This window comes from Gracilinanus agilis, chromosome 4, assembly GCF_016433145.1.
Source record: "Gracilinanus agilis isolate LMUSP501 chromosome 4, AgileGrace, whole genome shotgun sequence".
Taxonomy (NCBI): Eukaryota; Metazoa; Chordata; class Mammalia; order Didelphimorphia; family Didelphidae; genus Gracilinanus; species Gracilinanus agilis.
Genome location: NC_058133.1, coordinates 462,227,081 through 462,245,527, shown reverse-complemented (window position 1 = coordinate 462,245,527; position 18,447 = coordinate 462,227,081). Strand labels below are relative to the sequence as shown.

General features: G+C 43.2%; 1 protein-coding gene across 2 annotated transcripts in view; it reads left to right on the top strand.

Moving 5' to 3' along the window:
- KCND3 (potassium voltage-gated channel subfamily D member 3) overlaps positions 1-18,447 on the top strand; it is a 329,902-nt gene that overhangs the window by 48,133 nt on the left and 263,322 nt on the right. For both annotated transcript variants that reach the window (XM_044672326.1, XM_044672325.1), the window contains exon 4: positions 5,868-5,903. In XM_044672326.1, the coding sequence (XP_044528261.1) occupies positions 5,868-5,903 (36 nt within the window). The remainder of the gene's footprint in view (positions 1-5,867; positions 5,904-18,447) is intronic.

Sequence of the window (18,447 nt, the reverse complement as noted above, 5' to 3'; positions counted from 1 at the left end):
TACAAAGCCATTATTTAGGAAGAAAGAAATGCTATCTTTTAAATGTGTGCAAGAACCTAGTGATGCCTCTGTGGAACCATGGGGCTTATTGTATCCCAGACACCTTGGGGGATGTTGGCTTCCTGCCAAGGTGAATAATGGATGCTGTGAGGAGTGAGATATTGCCATTGAACACAAGGCTGGCCTGCCTTTTCTGGGATCTGAGAATGCGGGTTATTAATTGACCCAGAATTCCCATCCCAAACTCAACAGTACTTCAGAGACACACTCTTGGGGAAAGGGAAGGATGTAGCCACATTCTCAAGGTTAGCTGAACAAGATGCCTGGGACAACAGGCCACTGGACGCGGTTCCTGTAGGTTGAGAGACCCCTGCTGCCCCTCTTCCCTTCCTCTGCCTCACTGGTGCCAGGTCATCCACTAGATCACAGAATAGGACCGATGCCCATGCCAGGAGCGAGGACACCCTTCCGGGATCTGCTGCTATCTGTTGGCTGATCTGAGTGTCTGTTGTCCCCTTAGCACCTAGCCGTAATGAAAGGATTGCCATGGCTTTGCTGGCAAGGGCGAAGGTGGCAAAGATCGCTTGTGACAGGATGTAGATTAAGCCCTTAGCAAACACTGAATGCTACATAACCTTTTTAAGTTCCCTCTTTTCAGTATTTATTAATAAGCATCCAGTCTCTAGGGGAGGATAATAAGAAGAATGAATTGTTCGTGATTTGGTGAGATTAGACAAAGAGGAAACAGGCAGGGGCTAAAGGGGGGAGGCAATTAAATTAAACACTTAAGAAAACTAGCCTAAGGATCAGGTGAGTGCCTCAAGGAGCCTATAGGCTAGGCTGGGGAAGGGAAGGTCCTTGAGGGCAGGAGCCCCAGCACTCAGCCCAGTGCCTGGCACAAAGTAAGAATTAATCCATGTGGTTGATTTGCTGATTGGCAGCTTCTAAGAGCCTCCCCAGACACTCTCTGTAATGATAAATTAGAGAATAATGGCTAATTCTGTACTGGTAGAGAGTGTTTCTTCTCTGTAATGAGCATGAAAGGAGGGAGTGAGTACTAAATGGTAAAGTGGTATTCAAGCATTTTTCAGTTGGGTCTGATACTTTGTGGCTCCATTTGGGGTTTTCCTAGAAAAGGTAATGGATTTTGGGGGCAGCAGACTGACTCATTGGATTGAGAATCAAGGCTAGAGATAGGAGGTCCTGGTTTAAAATCTGACCTTAGATACTTCCTAGCTGTGTGACCCTGGGCAAGTCATTTAACCCCCATTGCCTAGTCCTCACTGCTATTCTTCCTACTACATAATATTGATTTTAAGAGAGAAGGTAAGGGGAGAAAGAGAGAGAGACAGAGACAGAGACAGAGACAGAGACAGAGACAGAGACAGAGACAGAGAGGGAGGAAGGAGGGAGGAATCCTGGATACAAAAATCTGGCCTCAAACACTTCCTAGTTGTGTGACCCTGAGCAAGTCACTTAACCCTCATTGCCTTGCCCTTACTGCTTGCTCTTCTGCCTTGGAAGGCAGAAGGCAAGGGTTTAAAAAAAAAAAAGGTACTGGAGTAGTTTGCCATTTCCTTCATTAACTCATTTTACAGATGAGGAAACTGAGGCAAACAGGGTTAAGTGACTCGTCCAGGGTCACACAGCTAGTCCTTGTCTGAAGCTAGATTTGAACTCAGGAAGATGAATCTTCCTTCCAGGCCTCTAGATACTGAACCGCCTAGCTGCCCCAAAATTGTAAGGTGCTGAGAGCTATATTTCTCTGCATGGGGATAGCCTGGTCTTGACTGACATGGCTTCTGGGTTGATCTGATAGTATTCTGATTCTGTTTCTATGCCCAACTCCTCCTACCTCCCCCCACCAAGGCATCCCCACATTCATTTGTTGATGAATTTTTTTCTATTCATTCATTCATGTGTGAATTCAATGCACATTAAGTGCCCACTAGGTGGAAGCTCCTGGTCGAAACTCTAAGGGTTACAAAGATAAATGATAGGGCAGCTGGGTGGGTCAGTGGATAGAGACCCAGGCCCAAAGATAGGAGGTACTGGGTTCAAATATGGCCTCAGACACTTTCTAGCTGTGTGACCCTGGGCAAGTCACTTAACTCCCCTTGCCTAGCCCTTACCTCTCTTTTGCTTTGGAACCAATTCCATTGTATTGTAGAACTTTTATTCTACTGTAGAACCAATACTACAATAGTATTGATTCTAAGATGGACGATAAGGGTTTGGGGGAAAAAAAGGTAAATGAGACAGAGCCCCTATCCTCCAAGAACTTAGCAAAGTTAAGTTTGTAGCAAAAAATGGCATGTGTGCAACCAACTATGATTCAGATTGGAATGTGGTGGGAAGCACACAAGAAGAATCATAGACCTCTCAAAGAAAAGGACCTTGAGAGCCATCAGGTCCAATCCTCCTATTATTTTAGAGATGGGCAAGCAGCGAGGTGGTGCAGTGGATGGAGTGCTGAGCCTGGAGTAAGGAAAACTTACTTTTGTAAGTTCAAATCTGGCCTCAGATTCTTACTAGCTGCATGACCCTGGGCAAGTCATTTAGCCCTGCTTGCCTTAGTTTCCTCACCTATAAAATGATCTGGAGAAGGAAATGGCAAATCATTCTTTGCCAAGAAAACCCCAAATGGGGTCATGAAGTCGGTAATGACTGAAAAATGATGGAACAATTACAACAAACTAAGATCCACAGAGGGTGTCATAACCAGGTTCACCCACCTAATAAATGTGGGTGACTGTGACCCTCAGCAAGTCACTTGACCCCCCCCCATTGCCTAGCCCTCGCCTCTCTTCTGCCTTGGAACCAATACCCAGTATTGATTCTGAGATGGAAGGCAAGGGTTTAAAACAAACAAACATACAGACAAACTAACAAATAAATAAGGGTGGGAGACAGGATTCAAATCTATTTATTCCTAATCAGATGAGAGAGATCACTACCAGTTAGGAGAATGGGGTGAGGGGAGAAGGAGGTCCTCCAAGTATTCAGGCTGTGCCTTCGAGCAAGACCCTTTGTAATCTACTGTCTCAGATGCTTTGAAATTGGTATTTTGGGTGATTTCCTCAGAACTCAGCTTCCCGAGTGAAGTTTTCTTCCCTTCAAGGTAGTGAATGCTTCTTGCTTCAAATAAAGTTCTATTTTTCTTTCTGGAATAAGATGCTGGGTCCGTTTTGAGGCTTCTGATTGTTTCCCTAAAAGAATGATTCCTCTAAGGATCTGTGAGCCCCCTCTATGGCAGGTGACCAAAGAGAAAGGTCTTTGGGGGAAGGAGCTAATGTGCTCTGGGGACAGGTTTGTGATCAAGAGAAGGGTGGGCAGGGAGGGGCGTCGGGGAGGAGAGAGCACAGAACATGCGATGGGGGAGAAGGGGGAGATGATGTCAGAGTTGCTATGACTCTTGATAGGCATCAGATGAGATCACACCAAGTGTTTCCATCTTGGCAGGACACTTTAGCTCCAAGATAAGACTTGAGTAAGAGACCACCCCAGACCTTGTCATCCAAAGCCTCAGAACTATGGTGGAGAGAGTCCTTCAGACACAATCCTATGGTCGGTGGCCAGGATAAGTCATTAGGTATCGCTGGACCATTGGGAGTCTGTTTGCTCCAAATTCTATTGGGATTTCTAGTTTAGGAAGGAAAGACATTTGGATAGAACCATGGAATGTTAAAACTGGAAGAAGCCTTAGAGATCATCTTCTAGGTCAGAGATGACAAAGCCACTACCTGGCCATAAGCTGCCTGCAAAATCCCCCAATAAGGTCTGGGCTTGATTAAGATGTAATTGGGAAGGGGGAGCTAGGTGGGAAAGAGCACCAGGCCTGGAGACAGGAGGTCCTGGGTTCAAATTTGGCCTCAGATACTTACTTCCTAGCTTTGTGACCCTGGGCAAGTCACTTAATCCCAATTGCCCAGCCCTTACTACTCTTCTGTCTTGGAACCCATACTTGGCATCAATTCTAAGACAAAAGGTAAGGCTTGAAAAAATGTAATTGGGAAATGTTTAATAAAACAAGCAAGCATATAGTACAACACAGACAATAGTAATCTGTGGTTTTCTAAATCAATGTGGAGGCCACAAGGATGTGTTTCTATTTGTGACCCACATCATCTCGTCCAGTGAGGCAGAATGCTGGACTTGGAATCAAGAAGACCTGAGTTCAAACCCAGCTTCAGATACTTACTCACTGGGTGATGCTGGGCAAATCACTTCATCCTGTTTGCCTCAGTTTCCTCATCTGTAAAATGAGCTAATGAAGGAAATGGCAAACCCCTCCAGTATCTTTAACAAGAAAAGCAAATGACAAACTACTCTAGTATCCATGTTCTTTTTCTTCTGCCCACCTTCTTCTTCCAACTGTTTCTGGTCTTTCCAACCCCTTAATCAGGGCTTGTCCAATTCCCTTTATGAACAGCAAATCTGAATCATCAGAGCTATTCAGCTTTGTTTACAATACATCATTGAAAACTTTTTCATTTCTGAGCTGGAGTAATAATGGCTTAAACATCTTTTAAAAAAAACTCTTACCTTCTATCTTAGAATCAATATTCAGTGTCAGTTCTAAGGCAGATGAGAAGCAAAGGGTAGGCAATTGGGGTTAAGTGACTTGCCCAAGATCACACAGCAAGGAATTGTCTGAGGCCAGATTTGAATTCATGAACTTACACCTCTAGGTCTGGCTCTCCATCCCCTGAGCCACTTAGCTGCCATAAGTGTCTTAACTTTTAAAAACCTATTTTAAATACACAATAGCAAGCATTCTCAGTTCTTTACATATGGAGCCACAGAGATCCTTGTCATCCTTGTCTCTTTCTTGTAAATGTCCTCCCACTGAGCCACATCCTTTTAAAAGTATTTTGACTTAAACTGGACAGTAACTAAGAAGGGTTGAGAAAATGCTGAATATAAAAAATTATTTCCTAGCCTTTGGCTATCATGCTTTATAAAAAAGTCCTAAAATCATGTTTGCCTTAATTTCATAGAAATATGACATTGCTTTAGCCATGAAAGCAAATCAAACAAATGGAGTAATAATTGTAAAGCACTTAGCTCAGTGCTTATCACATGGTAGGTACTACTTAAATGTTAGGTATTATTGTTCTTATTATTGCTGATGATGAAATAAAGAAAAATACAAAGTGGTTCCCAGACTTTGGTGGCTCCCATCTGGTTCTCTATTAATGGTGATAATCATGGAAAAGTGGGCAGGGCATGCAAGGATTAACATAGCACTAAAATGTATACGTCCTTTAACTCAGTAATACTACTGACAGGGGGCAGTGGGTTGCTCAGTGGATGGAGAGCCAGGCATAGAGATGGAAGGTCCTGGGTTCAAATCTGGCCTCAGATACTTCCTAGCTGTATGACCCTGGGCAAGTCACTTAACCTCCATTACCTAGCCCTTAACCATTCTTCTGCCTTGGAACCAATATTAAGTTTTGATTCTAAGACAGAAGGTAAGGACTTCTAAAAAATAATAATACCACTGGCAATAATAGGAATAGCATATATATAGCACTTTATGATTTTCAAATCACTTTAGGTATGTTATCCCATTCAGTCTTCATAGGAACCTCTGAGGTAAGTGCTATTATTATCCTGACTCCAAATTCTGCACTCTATCCACAGTACCACCTAGACGCCACTGCTGTGGTCCAAGCTCTAAGCCATACAAAAACGAATAAACAAGGCACCTGCCTTCAAGGAAATGACAATATGATGACAGAAGTCATGTATATAAATTAGCCAGTATAGGAAGCATACAAGAGGAAAATAGAGCCATGACATTACATGAGAGAAGGCACTCCTGGTGGAATGCCAGTCCCCAGATGCCATCTACCTCAAAGAAGTCAAAAGTTGTTGTTCAGTTGCTTCAGTTGAATCCAGTTCTCCATGACCCCACTGGGTTTTCTTGGCAAAGAACCAACCCAAAGACACACAAACGAAGGAGAACAATGCTGGCAGATAGACAAGACAAGTACCACTGGCCCCAAACACGAGAGAACAAATGAATGGTGGTACCATAGACATTAAAGACAAATAAGAAGAAATAGCAGGTTTCAGGAGGAAACTAGCAAACTCACCTTGATATGTCGAACTTATTCTGGGTGAGAAATCTAGAAGGAGAGGTCCTGTAGGCAGTTGGAGATGCAAGTCAGAAATTGAGAAGAGGGGTCATGATGAGGGATAGAGACTTGGGAGTTGTCTGCACAGAGGTAGCAGTAATTTTAAATCTACTAATGGGCATAAACCAGTGTACCAAAAGTTGGACAGATCTAAGCCAGCAAATGAGGTACGAGGAAGGAGGAGGCACCACTGTGTTAGTAGGAACGGCACACATGGAAAGGAGCATTTTGATGTTGGGCACTTGAGTCCTGATTTGGATACAGCTGCTGGTTATGAGGCATTAGATATCTATGTAGGAGGTGCTAGAGAAATGAGCATATATTTGGTGAGCACTAGAACCAAACGATCAGACAATAAGTGAAAGATTCTGTGCATGCTCAAATCTACATTTGTATAATATTGTTGTTGTTCAGGTGTTTCAGTTGGGTCCAATTCTGCATGACCCCGCTTGGAGTTTTCTTGGCAAAGATAAAAGAATGGTTCCTCCTCCAGCTTATTTTACAGATGAGGAAACTGAGGCAAATGAGATTAAGAGACTTGCTCAGGGTCACATAGCTGGTACGTGTCTGAGGCCTGATTTGAACTCAAGATGAGGAGTCATCCTGACTCCAGGCCTGGCATTCTATCCACTGTGCACCTAACTGTCTTTATGTTATCATATGATATAGTTGTTATCATTTTTCTTCCATTCCTTAGAGAAACTGGCTCTCATCTAACATAATTCTTTGCACCCAGCAAGGGCTCTATAAAAGTTTGTTGGATAGATGGATGGAAGGATGGATGGATGGATGGATGGATGGATGGATGGTCGGACAGACAGATGGATAAGACATTGAAATTAAGGTTCAAAGTAAGGAAACTCCATATTGCTACCAAACTGGATGATGTGCCACAGCCCAAACGCTTCCCATGCTCCCTCATTCGTGTGCCTTTATTTATATTTCTCTTTAAGCCTGGGATGTCTTCCCCCACCCATTCTCTGTTGTTGGTATACTAATCAAAGCCAAGTTTAAATGTCACTTCCTAGGAAGCCTTTCCTGATGGATTCTTCTCTCTTTCTCAGCATATTCTAATTTATTCTAATTTGCATTTTATTTATCTGGGTAAATGTCTTGTCCCTCTAATAGATTGTAAGCTCCGACAGGGCAGGAAATGAATTTCATTCATTACCATGTCTCCTAGCACAATGCACAGCAGTAGTAAGCACTCGAGAGATGGCAGATGTTTGAGGAATAATGAATGAGTGAATGATGAATCCTATAAGACTATTGCATCTGGCCTTGTCTGATCGCATAGAACTTTAGACTGTGTTATTTACTATCCTTTGATTCATTTGCCCTATTCTAATCTGCTTAGGTGTGGTTCCTTGGACTGTAAGCACGCCGAGGGCAGGCTCTCTGACCTGTTCACAGGGATATCTCCGAGCACTGCGTATTTCACATAGTAGGCCTTCAGGAGAATATTTGTCAAATAAATGGTTGAGTAAATGATGAATTTTGCAAACCTACAACGTCTGTGCTTGGCTGGCCAGGCCATCCGGCTCACCCCTGCCATATAAACTTGCCTTTTACCTCTAAGTTAGCCTGGTGGAGACCAGGATGGGGCTGGCAAGAGCGAGGTGGGGGAAATATTTATTTATTTATGCATCCATTTCTTTCTTTATTTTCCTGAGAAAGGTCAAGCAAGGACAGCCACCATTGTGAGCACCATCTCTAGGAACAGGGTCACAAGGGAGTTTAGGGGCTGCCGAGGACAATGCCGGGGAGAGCTTCATGCAAGTACAAAGAAGCTCTCCTCCTGCTGCAATAAAGGGCATCGTTAGGATTTTTAATTGCTTCCTAACCTTTCATTAATTGGGGCCCTGTGCAGAAAATGACAGGTCACAAAGGCAGGTCAGGAACTTGAGCTTTTGCATGCAAATGGACTGCCATGGGGGCTCGGGAGGTGGATAGAGATGATGCTTTCCACCCATCCCTCCTGTCTGGCATCCAAGATGGCAGGCGCTCTCAGTCTACCTCCCAGGAGAAGAGAGGCTCCAAATGGGAGGGAGGGACCGCAAAAGCTGCCCACCTTGTCCCCCAGCCCCTGGCCAGTTGCATCCCATTCCCAGGGGAGGGGTGCCTGGATTGACTTGATTTTTTTTAATGTTGTTTTCCCTCCTCTTCTGTATTTACATAATAATGAGTTTAATAAATAGTTGTCGGGAAGATGGATGAGAGCCCTGTCTTTATTTTTTCCTGACAGATTTAGGCCTTTGTGAAACTCTCCTAAGCAGAGGCTGTTTGCAGCTAATGAAAGGTAATCAGGTAATCACCAAGAGACCTGGGTTTGTTTTAGCATCCTTCTCCCCCAGAATCGTGTGGCTCATCATGGGAATGGCCAAGTGCTTCTCGTGAGAAAGGATAAAACTGTAGCCCTGGCTGTCATGATAAGCCCAATATTCTGGTACCTTTCCCCCAGGAGAAGGCATTAGCATGGAAAAACCATCCCAGCACGGATAGAAAGTCAGGAAACCTGGGCTTACGTCCTCATTCTTCTTAGCTATGTGACTTTCAGTGCATCTGTTCTCATGGGTAAAATTGTGGATTGATGGACTGAGAATGGTCTAGAGCAGTGATGGGCAAACTTTTTAAAGAGGGGGCCAAAGGAAAGGAAATGCTCATCTGTCAGTCTGTTTCTAAGGCAACTCTTTTGAAGTTTTATTGTATTGTATCCTGCTCATTGTATTTGTCAGATTAGGAATAATATCACACTGCCAGATAGAACATTTCAGGGGACCCACATCTGGCCCGCGGGCTGTAGTTTGCCCATCACTGGTTTAGAACATAGCATCAAAGGGGGCAGCTGGGTAGCTCAGTGGATTGAGAGTCAGGCCTAGAGATGGGAGGTCTTAAATTCAAATCTGGCCTCAGACACTTCCTAGCTGTGTGACCCTGGGCAAATCACTTGACCCCCATTGCCCACCCTTACCACTCTTCCACCTAGGAACCAATACACAGAAGTTAAGGGTTAAAAAAAAAAGAACATAGCATCATAGATTTAGAGCTCAGAAGAGACCTTAGAGGTTATCATGTTCAACCCCAACATTTTACAGCTGAGGAAACTGAGGCATAAAAGTAATTTCTAAGGTTTTACCATTACAACCATATCATTCCATCATTCTTTGATGGCATATGCTCTCTAGGGCATATGCTGCCAAAGTAAATTTGGGTAAATGGAAGTGGGAATCTTTTAGGGAAAGCTGTGGTAGCAGTCCATAGAATGCTAGACAGGGAGTCATGAGGACCTGAGTTTGAATCCAGTCTTGGACCTTCCCTATCAGTATGAACCTGGGCAAGTCCCGGGACCTCTTTGTGACTCAGTTTGTCCATCTGTAAAATAGGGATCACAAGAGTTCCTGCTTCCCAGAATGGTTGTAAAGAATCACATAAAATAATATTTGTAAAGCACTTTACTAACTTTAAAGTGCTCATAGAAATGATAGTTGTTATTATTATTAAAAATAGAACATAGAATCCTCTATGAGAGAGAAAAAAGACTGGGATGATTGGTAGCCTCTTATATAAGGACAAATCCCAAAGAGTCTGTTATTTATCCAGGTCACTCAGGGAATTCAGCTAGGATTAGGACCAAGACCCCTCTCCTCTGTACTCCCCTCTTGACCATCTGACAAATGTCACGGAGAAGGGGAGGAAGAAAGAAGTCCCATGGGGTTTCCTCATCCACTGTAGACTAGTCTGAGCAAGGAGAAGGGTCATAGATGTCTGGCTCAGAACAATTCTAGCTGCTCTGACAAAGTTCTGACTCCTGCATTTTCTACCAGCCTCTTTTTCTTCACTGGGCTACACAGCTCTTTTCTACTCCAGCCAGCTTAATCCATTCACCCCTCTCCCCCAACAATTGGTATTCTCAAAGACTTTAAAAAAAACCCTTACCTTCTGTCTTAATATTAATTCTAAGATAGAAGAGTGGCAAGGGCTAGGCAATTGGGGTTAAGTGACTTGCCCAGGGTCACACAGCTAGGAAGTGTCTAAGGCTAGATTTGAACTCAGGACTTCTCATCTTTAGATCTGGCACTCTATCCACTGTACTACTTAGCTTCCCTCAGTTAGTCTTTCCCAACTACTGCTTCTGCTTTGTATTTCAACATTTCAGACCATGTTTATGCTATATTTATTTATACTTGTTGACCTCGCTTACCTAAGCATTTTTCATAACAATAGCTGACATTTCTCTAATGCTTTGCAATTTACAAAGCTTTTTTCCTCCCAGAATTACTTCATCCGATCCCCAAAGTAGTAATAGCAAATGATACAGTATCATAACCCCCATTTTACAGATGAAGAAACTGAAGTCTAGAGAAGTTAAATAATGATCATAATTAATAATAGCCAACACTGTAAGGTTTGCAGAGTGCCTTACACTTGATCCTCATGACAACTTTGTGAAAAGGAAACTGAGGCAGAGAAATGTTATGACCATTAGGGAGTGGTTCCAAGGCAAAAGAGCTGTAAGGGTTAGACAATGGGGCTTAATTGACTTGTTCCGGGCCACACAACTAGGAAGTGTCCAAGGAAGGATTTGATCTCAGATCTTTCTGATTTGAAGGCCAGTGATTGTCACTTTATCACCTAAGGGCTTGGATTCACATAAACTGGACATGGGGTTGAATTTTAGAGCTGGAAGGAACCAGACATCACCAGACACACCTGGCTGTGTCCTATGTCCCTAATTCAGCAATAAGTTCCCAGAGGACAAAGGTCTTTAAAAAAAATAATAATACCACTCATAGAGGGGAGGGGAAGGGAGTAAACATTTATTAAGGACCTACTGTGTGCCAGGCACGGTCCTGTGCTTTATAAATATTATCTCATTTGATGCTCTCAACAACTCTGGGCTATTATTATTCCCATCTTACAGATGATGAAAGATGAGGCAAACAGAGCTCAGGGATCTGCCCAGAGTCACAAGTATCAAAGTCTAGATTTGAATTCAGGTCTTCCAGACTCCAGGTTTAGGGCTCTATCCACTGAGCCACCTAGCTGCCTCTAGAATAAAAGGAATTAGAGATAAGGCAAGCACACCTTTAAAAAAATCTAATGCTAGCTATGTTTCTTATTGACAGTAGGTCTGCAAACAGTAGTCATTGAATAAGCTGCCCTGTCTGATTGGCAATGCCTTGGCACCCTACGCTTTTAGCTCTTTGGTTCCAGCCCCCCAGGAATACTTGCCCTTGTTAATTGGGGAGCAAAGGGAAGCAGTTCTCTCTGTCAAAGGGGATCCATCAGTGTTCTTTCCAGGAAGGATGCAGAGATCACGCGAGTGACAGAAACCCAGGGACTCCCCAGGTTTCTACCGTCACCCCCTTCCTGGACCAGAGCCTGTGGGGTCCCCCCCGTTGGTCGTTCTCCTCGGCTGGGGCTGCTGAAATGACTGCTCCCACTGCAGCCTGTCATCTGCTGGGGATTACGACGCCATTTGTTCTAATTCTTGTTGACATTTCATTTCACACGCTATTAAATGAGCCTCTCCAGAAGGGATGAAATAGAAGTTTGTTTTAGCAGGAGAGAAAAAGGAATGTGTGCTCTGGGGTAAAACAAGCCCCTGATTTATTTCCATGATAAAAAAAGAGAGTGGACCAGGAGCCAGCCGTCCCCACCACTGGGACCCTTGGGTCTTCCCCTGTTCGTGCTTCACTGAGGTCCCAGGGTGGAGGGAGAAGGAGGCTGGGAAGGGGGACAATAGTGCAAGCCTGGACCTCGACGGCAGCTGGAGCAGGGCAAAGGCACAGTAGAAGTTGATCTCAGTGCCTCGATTCTCCCCATGCCAGTTCCTCCTTCCATCCTCCATTCAGCTGTTAAACATCTTCTCTAAAGCGTATGTGACCACATTGCCCCCCACCCAATTCACTCAACTAGAGTGGCTCCTTTTTACCTTTAAAAAAAAACCCTTCTTACCTTCAGTGTTAGTATCAATTCTAAGACAGAAGAGTAGCAAAGGCTAGGTAGGTAGTCAGGATGAAATGACTTGCCCAAGGTCACACAACTTGGAAGTGTCTAAGGCAGTGATGGGCAAACTTTTTAAAGAGGGGGCTAAAGGAAAGGAAATGCTCATCTGTCAGTCTATTTCTTAAGCAACTCTTTCGAAGTCTCATTGTATTGTATCCTACTCATTGTATCTGTCAGATTAGGAATAATGTCGCATGGCTGGATAGAACATTTCAGGGGGCCGTATCTGGCCCAGGGACTGTAGTTTGCACATCACTAGTCTAAGGCCATATTTAAACTCAGGTCTTCTCAACTCCAGGCCTGGTTCTCCATCAGTTGTGCTACCTAGATGCCCCAAACACCTTATTTCTTTCAAGACCTGGCCCCTTCCTACCTTTCTAGTCTTCTCATACCTTACATCACCTTAACCTAAACTCTTAGCTAACAATGAAATGGATAGAGTACTGGTCCTGGAGTCAGGAAAACCTGAGTTCAAACACAGCCTTGTGACCCTAAGGAAGTCACTTCATCTCTGCCTCAGTTTCCTCAACTGTAAAATAAAGATAATAATAGCACCTACCTCCTAGGATTGTTGTAAAGATCAAATTAGACAATATTTGTAAAGCCTTTAGCATACTGTCTGGTACAAAATAGATGTGGCATAAAGGATTATACCTTCCTACCTTCTTCCGCACTGCTCCCTCCTTCCCAAGTATTCTTCAATCCAGTGACACTGGCATCCTTGCTGTTCCCCACATAAGACACTCATCTCTTGACTTCAGGTATTGTTTTTAGCAGGTCATATACTCAGTGTCCTGGGTCATCATCAACATCTTCTCCTTCATCATCTTCATCATCATCATCTTCTTCTTCTCCTTCATCATCTTCATCATCATCTTCTTCATACAATACATATTTTTATGTTCATCATGTTGTGAAAGGAGATACATATCCCTTACACTAACTCCAGATATTGTTTTTAGCAGATCATATTGTCAGTGTCCTGGGTCATCATCAACATCTTCTCCTTCATCATCATCATCATCATCATCATCATCTTCTTCTTCTTCTTCTTCTTCTTCTTCATCATCATCTTCATCATCATCTTCTTCATACACTATATATTTTCTTTTTTTTTTTTTTTTTTTTTTTTTTTTTTTTTTTTTTACCCTTGTACTTCGGTGTATTGTTTCATAGGTGGAAGATTGGCAAGGGTGGGCAATGGGGGTCAAGTGACTTGCCCAGGGTCACACAGCTGGGAAGTGGCTGAGGCTGGGTTTGAACCCAGGACCTCCTGTCTCTAGGCCTGGCTCTCACTCCACTGAGCTACCCAGCTGCCCCCCATACACTATATATTTTTATGTTCATCATGTTGTGAATGGAGACACATATCCCTTACACTAACTCCAGGTATTGTTACTGGCTCCCCCACCATACCTGGTACTCTCTCCCCCCTTCCCTCTGCCTCCTGGCTTCCCTGACTTCTTTCAGGTATCAGTTCAAGTCCCACCTTCTGCCAAAATCTTCTCCCATTTCCTCCTTAATGCTAGTTTCTTACATCTAATTTATCCTGTATATAGCTTGTTTGTACATCCTTCTTTCCATGTTGTCTCCCCCATCTATTATGAGCTCCTTGAGAGCAAGGGCTGTTTTTGCCCTTTTCTTTTTTGGCATTTCCAACACAGATCCTGGTACATAGCGGGCACTGAAAATGCTATTGAACTGCCTGGCAGTGCCATCCAAACCTCTTGGTGACTTCTCCAATCCCAGGTAGACTCTTGACTCTATTGACTTATTGACTCTCAACCATCGAGTCTAGGGAGGGGAAACTCTCCTGGGATTGTTGCATTGCCAGAGACTGCACAGTTATTGAGGGAGAGAAATAAAAGCAGTCGGGTTTATTAGTGAAGTTAACCAGCGGTTCAGCGGTCACAGATCTCTTCATCTTATTACACGGGTGGCAGAGGCTGTTCATTTTAATAGTAAGGAAATGGTGAGCCCATGTGATATAGGAGAAAAGGCAGCTGCCTTGGAGTCAGAGAACTTGATTCCTTGGCTTCAGATCTAGGCTCTAATACTCACTAGCTGTGTGCCCTTGGGCAAATAACTCCCTCTCTCATCCTCGGTGTGTGAATCAGGAAAAATTGGAGTAATGCTACTTATACTTCTGCTTATTGTGCAGAAAGAGCTTTGTAAGCCTCTTACGTGCTTTCTAGGTCTAAAGTCTACTCTTTCATTCCCCAGTTATCCTTTTACACCCCAAGCCAGAAACTCAGACTTGCCCAACATCCACTTGAGATCAGGAGTAGGAACTAACTGAATTAGAGATCACCCCTCTCCTGGTCAGATGAAAAGCTAGCATTGTTGCTTTATTCATTTGGAGTCTGGGATGGAGAGCCATTAGGAATAACAGTCACTTCCCAACCTACCTGGAAATTATGGCTGGAGCCTTGCGTCAAGAGTCCTGTCTTTCTTGTGTGAAACCCGTCAAGCTTTTCTTGCTTGATTTGTCTCAGATTAATCCTGGGACATGAAGAAAAGGAGAAAGAGAGAAGATAGAGTAGAGGTTAGTTCTAGAAATAAGATGGTTCCTTGCGCCTGGCATTCCTAGCCACTAGGAATCTTCCCTTCATTTAAGTTCATTTTGATGGAGTAAGGAGGCACCGTAGAGATCATCCAATCCAATTCCTTCATTTTACACTTGAGGAAGCAGACAGGATGAATTATTTTCTCAAGATCACATTAATTAATTAATTAATGCAAAGCTTCAGATACTTCCTAAATGTGTGCCTGTGGACAGGTCACTTAACCCCATTTATCTAGCCCTTACCACTCTTCGGCTTCAGAGCTGATACTCAGTATTGATTCTAACACAGAAGGTAAGAGTTTTAAAAAAAAGTTCGTGCAGGGGCCAAAAGTAGAACTTAGATCTTCTGAATGTCTAGAGCTCATTTCCCACGTAAGTGCTCCTTGCCTCCGTGAAGACCTTAAACTTAGCCCCTGAGACTATTCTGGGCTCTGAGAGTCTTGAGTTTTCACCTTATCTTGAGTTATCACCAAATGATCCACAGATATACTAGAATCAGCTCATACCTGCTCAAATTCTATTATTAAATGATCAGTGTGAACATTTATTTACACCTTGGAAATTGGCAAACTACAAATGAGGGCTTGATTTATCTTGTTGATTGCTTAGACTTAAGAAAATGATAGAGAAAATGCTAATAATATTAATTTAAAATATTATAATACGGATTATTCTTTTTTAACCCTTGTCTTCACTCTTAGTATCAGTTCTAAGACAGAAGAACAACAAGGGCTAAGCAATCAGGGTTAAGTGACTTGCCTAGGGTCACACAGCTATGAAGTGAATGCAGATTATTTTTGCAAGTAAGAGTCATGGGATTTTTGTTAAATATTTACCAGCACACTCTTGCTTCCACCTCCACCCTACTCCTTCAAACCATACTACAGGTTCCTTGAGTTCTTTTCTTTCTCCATCATTAAAATGAGTCCCTTGAGGACAGGGGAACTATTTTGCTTTCTGGTACTGGTATCCCCAACACAACATAATGCCAGGGACATAATAAATGCTTGCTAACTGAATGGCCAAGGAATTTAAACTTTATCCTATGGTCAATGGTGAACCATTGAAGAATTTCCAAACAAAAGTAATTTTTAAATTTTATCTTATTTTTTTAAAGCTCTTACCTTATGTTTTAGAATCAATACTTAGTATCAGTTCCAAGGCAGAAGAGAGGTAAGGGCTAGGCAATTGGGGTTAAGTGACTTGCCTAGGGTCACACAGATAAGAAGTATATGAGGCCAGATTTGAACTCAGGATTTCCGGTATCCAGACTTGACTCTCTATCCACTGGGCCATCTAGCTGCCCCCCAAAAGTAATATTTTAAAAAAATTAATCTGGTATTGGTGTGCAAGAAGCACTGGAATGGAGAGACTCTTTGAAAAAGCTCCCACGGTACCCTGTGCCAGGCTTTGCCTCTAGCAGGTGCTCAGCATGCAGCTCTGACTGACAGACTCATTTGCCACATTTCTAGGCTAGGAATGAAATCAGAGGGTCATGTTCGTCCACAGGGTTCTACCTCGCTGGTCCCTGCCTGTCACCCAGAGATGACAGGCTGCTCCTTAAAATGCCCATCTGGGTCAGGCAGAATTCAATAGAGCATCACTATTCTGTCCTCTGCCTGCTCATCCTTTTTTTAGTCCTTAGATGGTTATAATTTTTGTCCTAGTCTTATCCCTCCAGGTTAGAGCCTGGCTATAATGAGGGGGAAAGGCTTTGAAAAGAGGGGAGCATTGGTGCAGAACACCCAGCCAGCCGGGTGCTGGGATGTTCCGCCTGAATTCCATTTGTATGCTCTTACTCATTTTCAAACTCCTGATAAAAGTGGCCTTCCTTTTTTCCCCTTTGCCTTGCCCCTGTATCTCCCTTCCTCCCCTGAAGGATATTTGCTGCCCTGGGAAGATGATGCTTGGACAGAAAGGAGGAATTTGGTAAAGCAGTCAAGTTAGGGAAGTGAATAATTCTCTGTGACCCCTAGTCCCTGTTGACACCTTGAAAGCATCTGGGCATCACCCGATGGAGTAATTGTGTCTTTTTCTAGGAAATGGAGGTAGCAGCAGTGACCTGAGCTCTTGAGAATTCTACCAAGGACTCTAGCATCACATAGAGATTTTCCCAGCCTCCTCCAGGGAGGGCATTCCTCTCGTTATTTTGTCCCCACTTTCCCTTTTCTAGAGCATCTGAATCTCTGTGAGTGTGTGTGAGTGTGAGTGTGTGAGTGTGTGTGTGTGTATACTCATGTGCAATCAGAAAATTCATGAAAACCATAAAAAGTACAATTTATCACGGTATGATGAGTTTCTGTGTTGTCTGCATAAATTAAACAAGACCAAGCCTGTGCAGGAAAGATTACTATTTTTACAAGTCAGGCTTAAGGAGTTTTTCTCGTGTGTGTGTGTGTGTGTGTGTGTGTGTGTGTGTGTGTGTGTGTGTTACACACGTTATTTAAGAGAATTACTGGAGTTGAGTGTCCTTGGTGACAGGGGAAGATGGGCAGGTGTCAGAAAATTTCCCTGGACCCACATGAATAGCCAGGCCTCGGGCAGCTCTCCTTTCCCATATCACACCCCATCAGCATCTTCCCCTTGGTCCTCTTTGTACAGGGAGAAGACCTCAGGAGGGGAAAACAATCCAGGTTTTTCTCCCAGTTTCATAATATGGATGTTTCATGTGGTTCCTTTGTTCTTGACAACCTTGCCCAATAGCATTTAATGGTGTTCCCGGTGGGGAGAGGGAGGACTGTTCTAGGAACCCATCCTTTGAGAGGGGCATTGTCATCCTTTGGAAAGTCCACTGGGCTGGGAATCAAGGAGACCCGGGCTCTAAGAAGCCTCCTCTTATTGGCTAGGAGACGCTGGGCAAATCATGTCCCCAGTGAGACTCAATTTCTTCATTGGTAAAATAGGGATAACGATACTTGTCCTGCCTACCTTCACAGAATTATTAGGGACCAGTGAATGTGCCAAAGTATTCAAACTCAATCCAGATGTAAATTCTCATGCAATCACATTCATCTCTATAGTTATCAATGTACAGGTATTTGTATACCCAGTTGGCTTAAATATTAATAAATAATAAAAATTAAATTAAATTAATAAATAATAAGAAATAGTGGTAAGGGGAAACCCACCCCCAAAGTCATACATGTGCTGCAATCTCTTTTTTAAATGATTTAGGGCATGTATAAGAGTGGAATTGCTTGTCAGCTTTTGGAGGGGGAGGAAAGAGGGGAGGGAGAGAACATGAATCGTGTCACCATGGGAAAATATTTTAAAAATAAATACATAAAATTATTTTTAAAAATAATAATTTAGGGGCATCTGGGTGGTATAGTGGGTTCAAATCTGGCCTCAGATACTTCCTAGCTGCGTGATGCTGGGTAAGTCACTTAACCCTCATTGCCTAGCCCTCACCACTCTCCTGTCTTGGGACTGATACTTAGTATTGATTCTAAGACAGAAGGTAAGGTTTATAAAAATTAAAGTAATAGTAATAATTTAGAGGCAGCTAGGTAGCACAGTGCCTGGAGCTTCAGGCTTAGAGTCAGGAGGACCTAGATTCAAATCTAACATCAGACACTTCTAGCTAAGTGACCCTGGACACATCACTTAATCTCAATTAAGTAACTCTTTTCACTCTTCTGTCTTGGAACCCATACTTGGTATTGATTTTAAGACATAAGGAGTGGAAATGTGCGTTGGCCATGGGTGGGGGGAGAGCGGGGGGTGAAG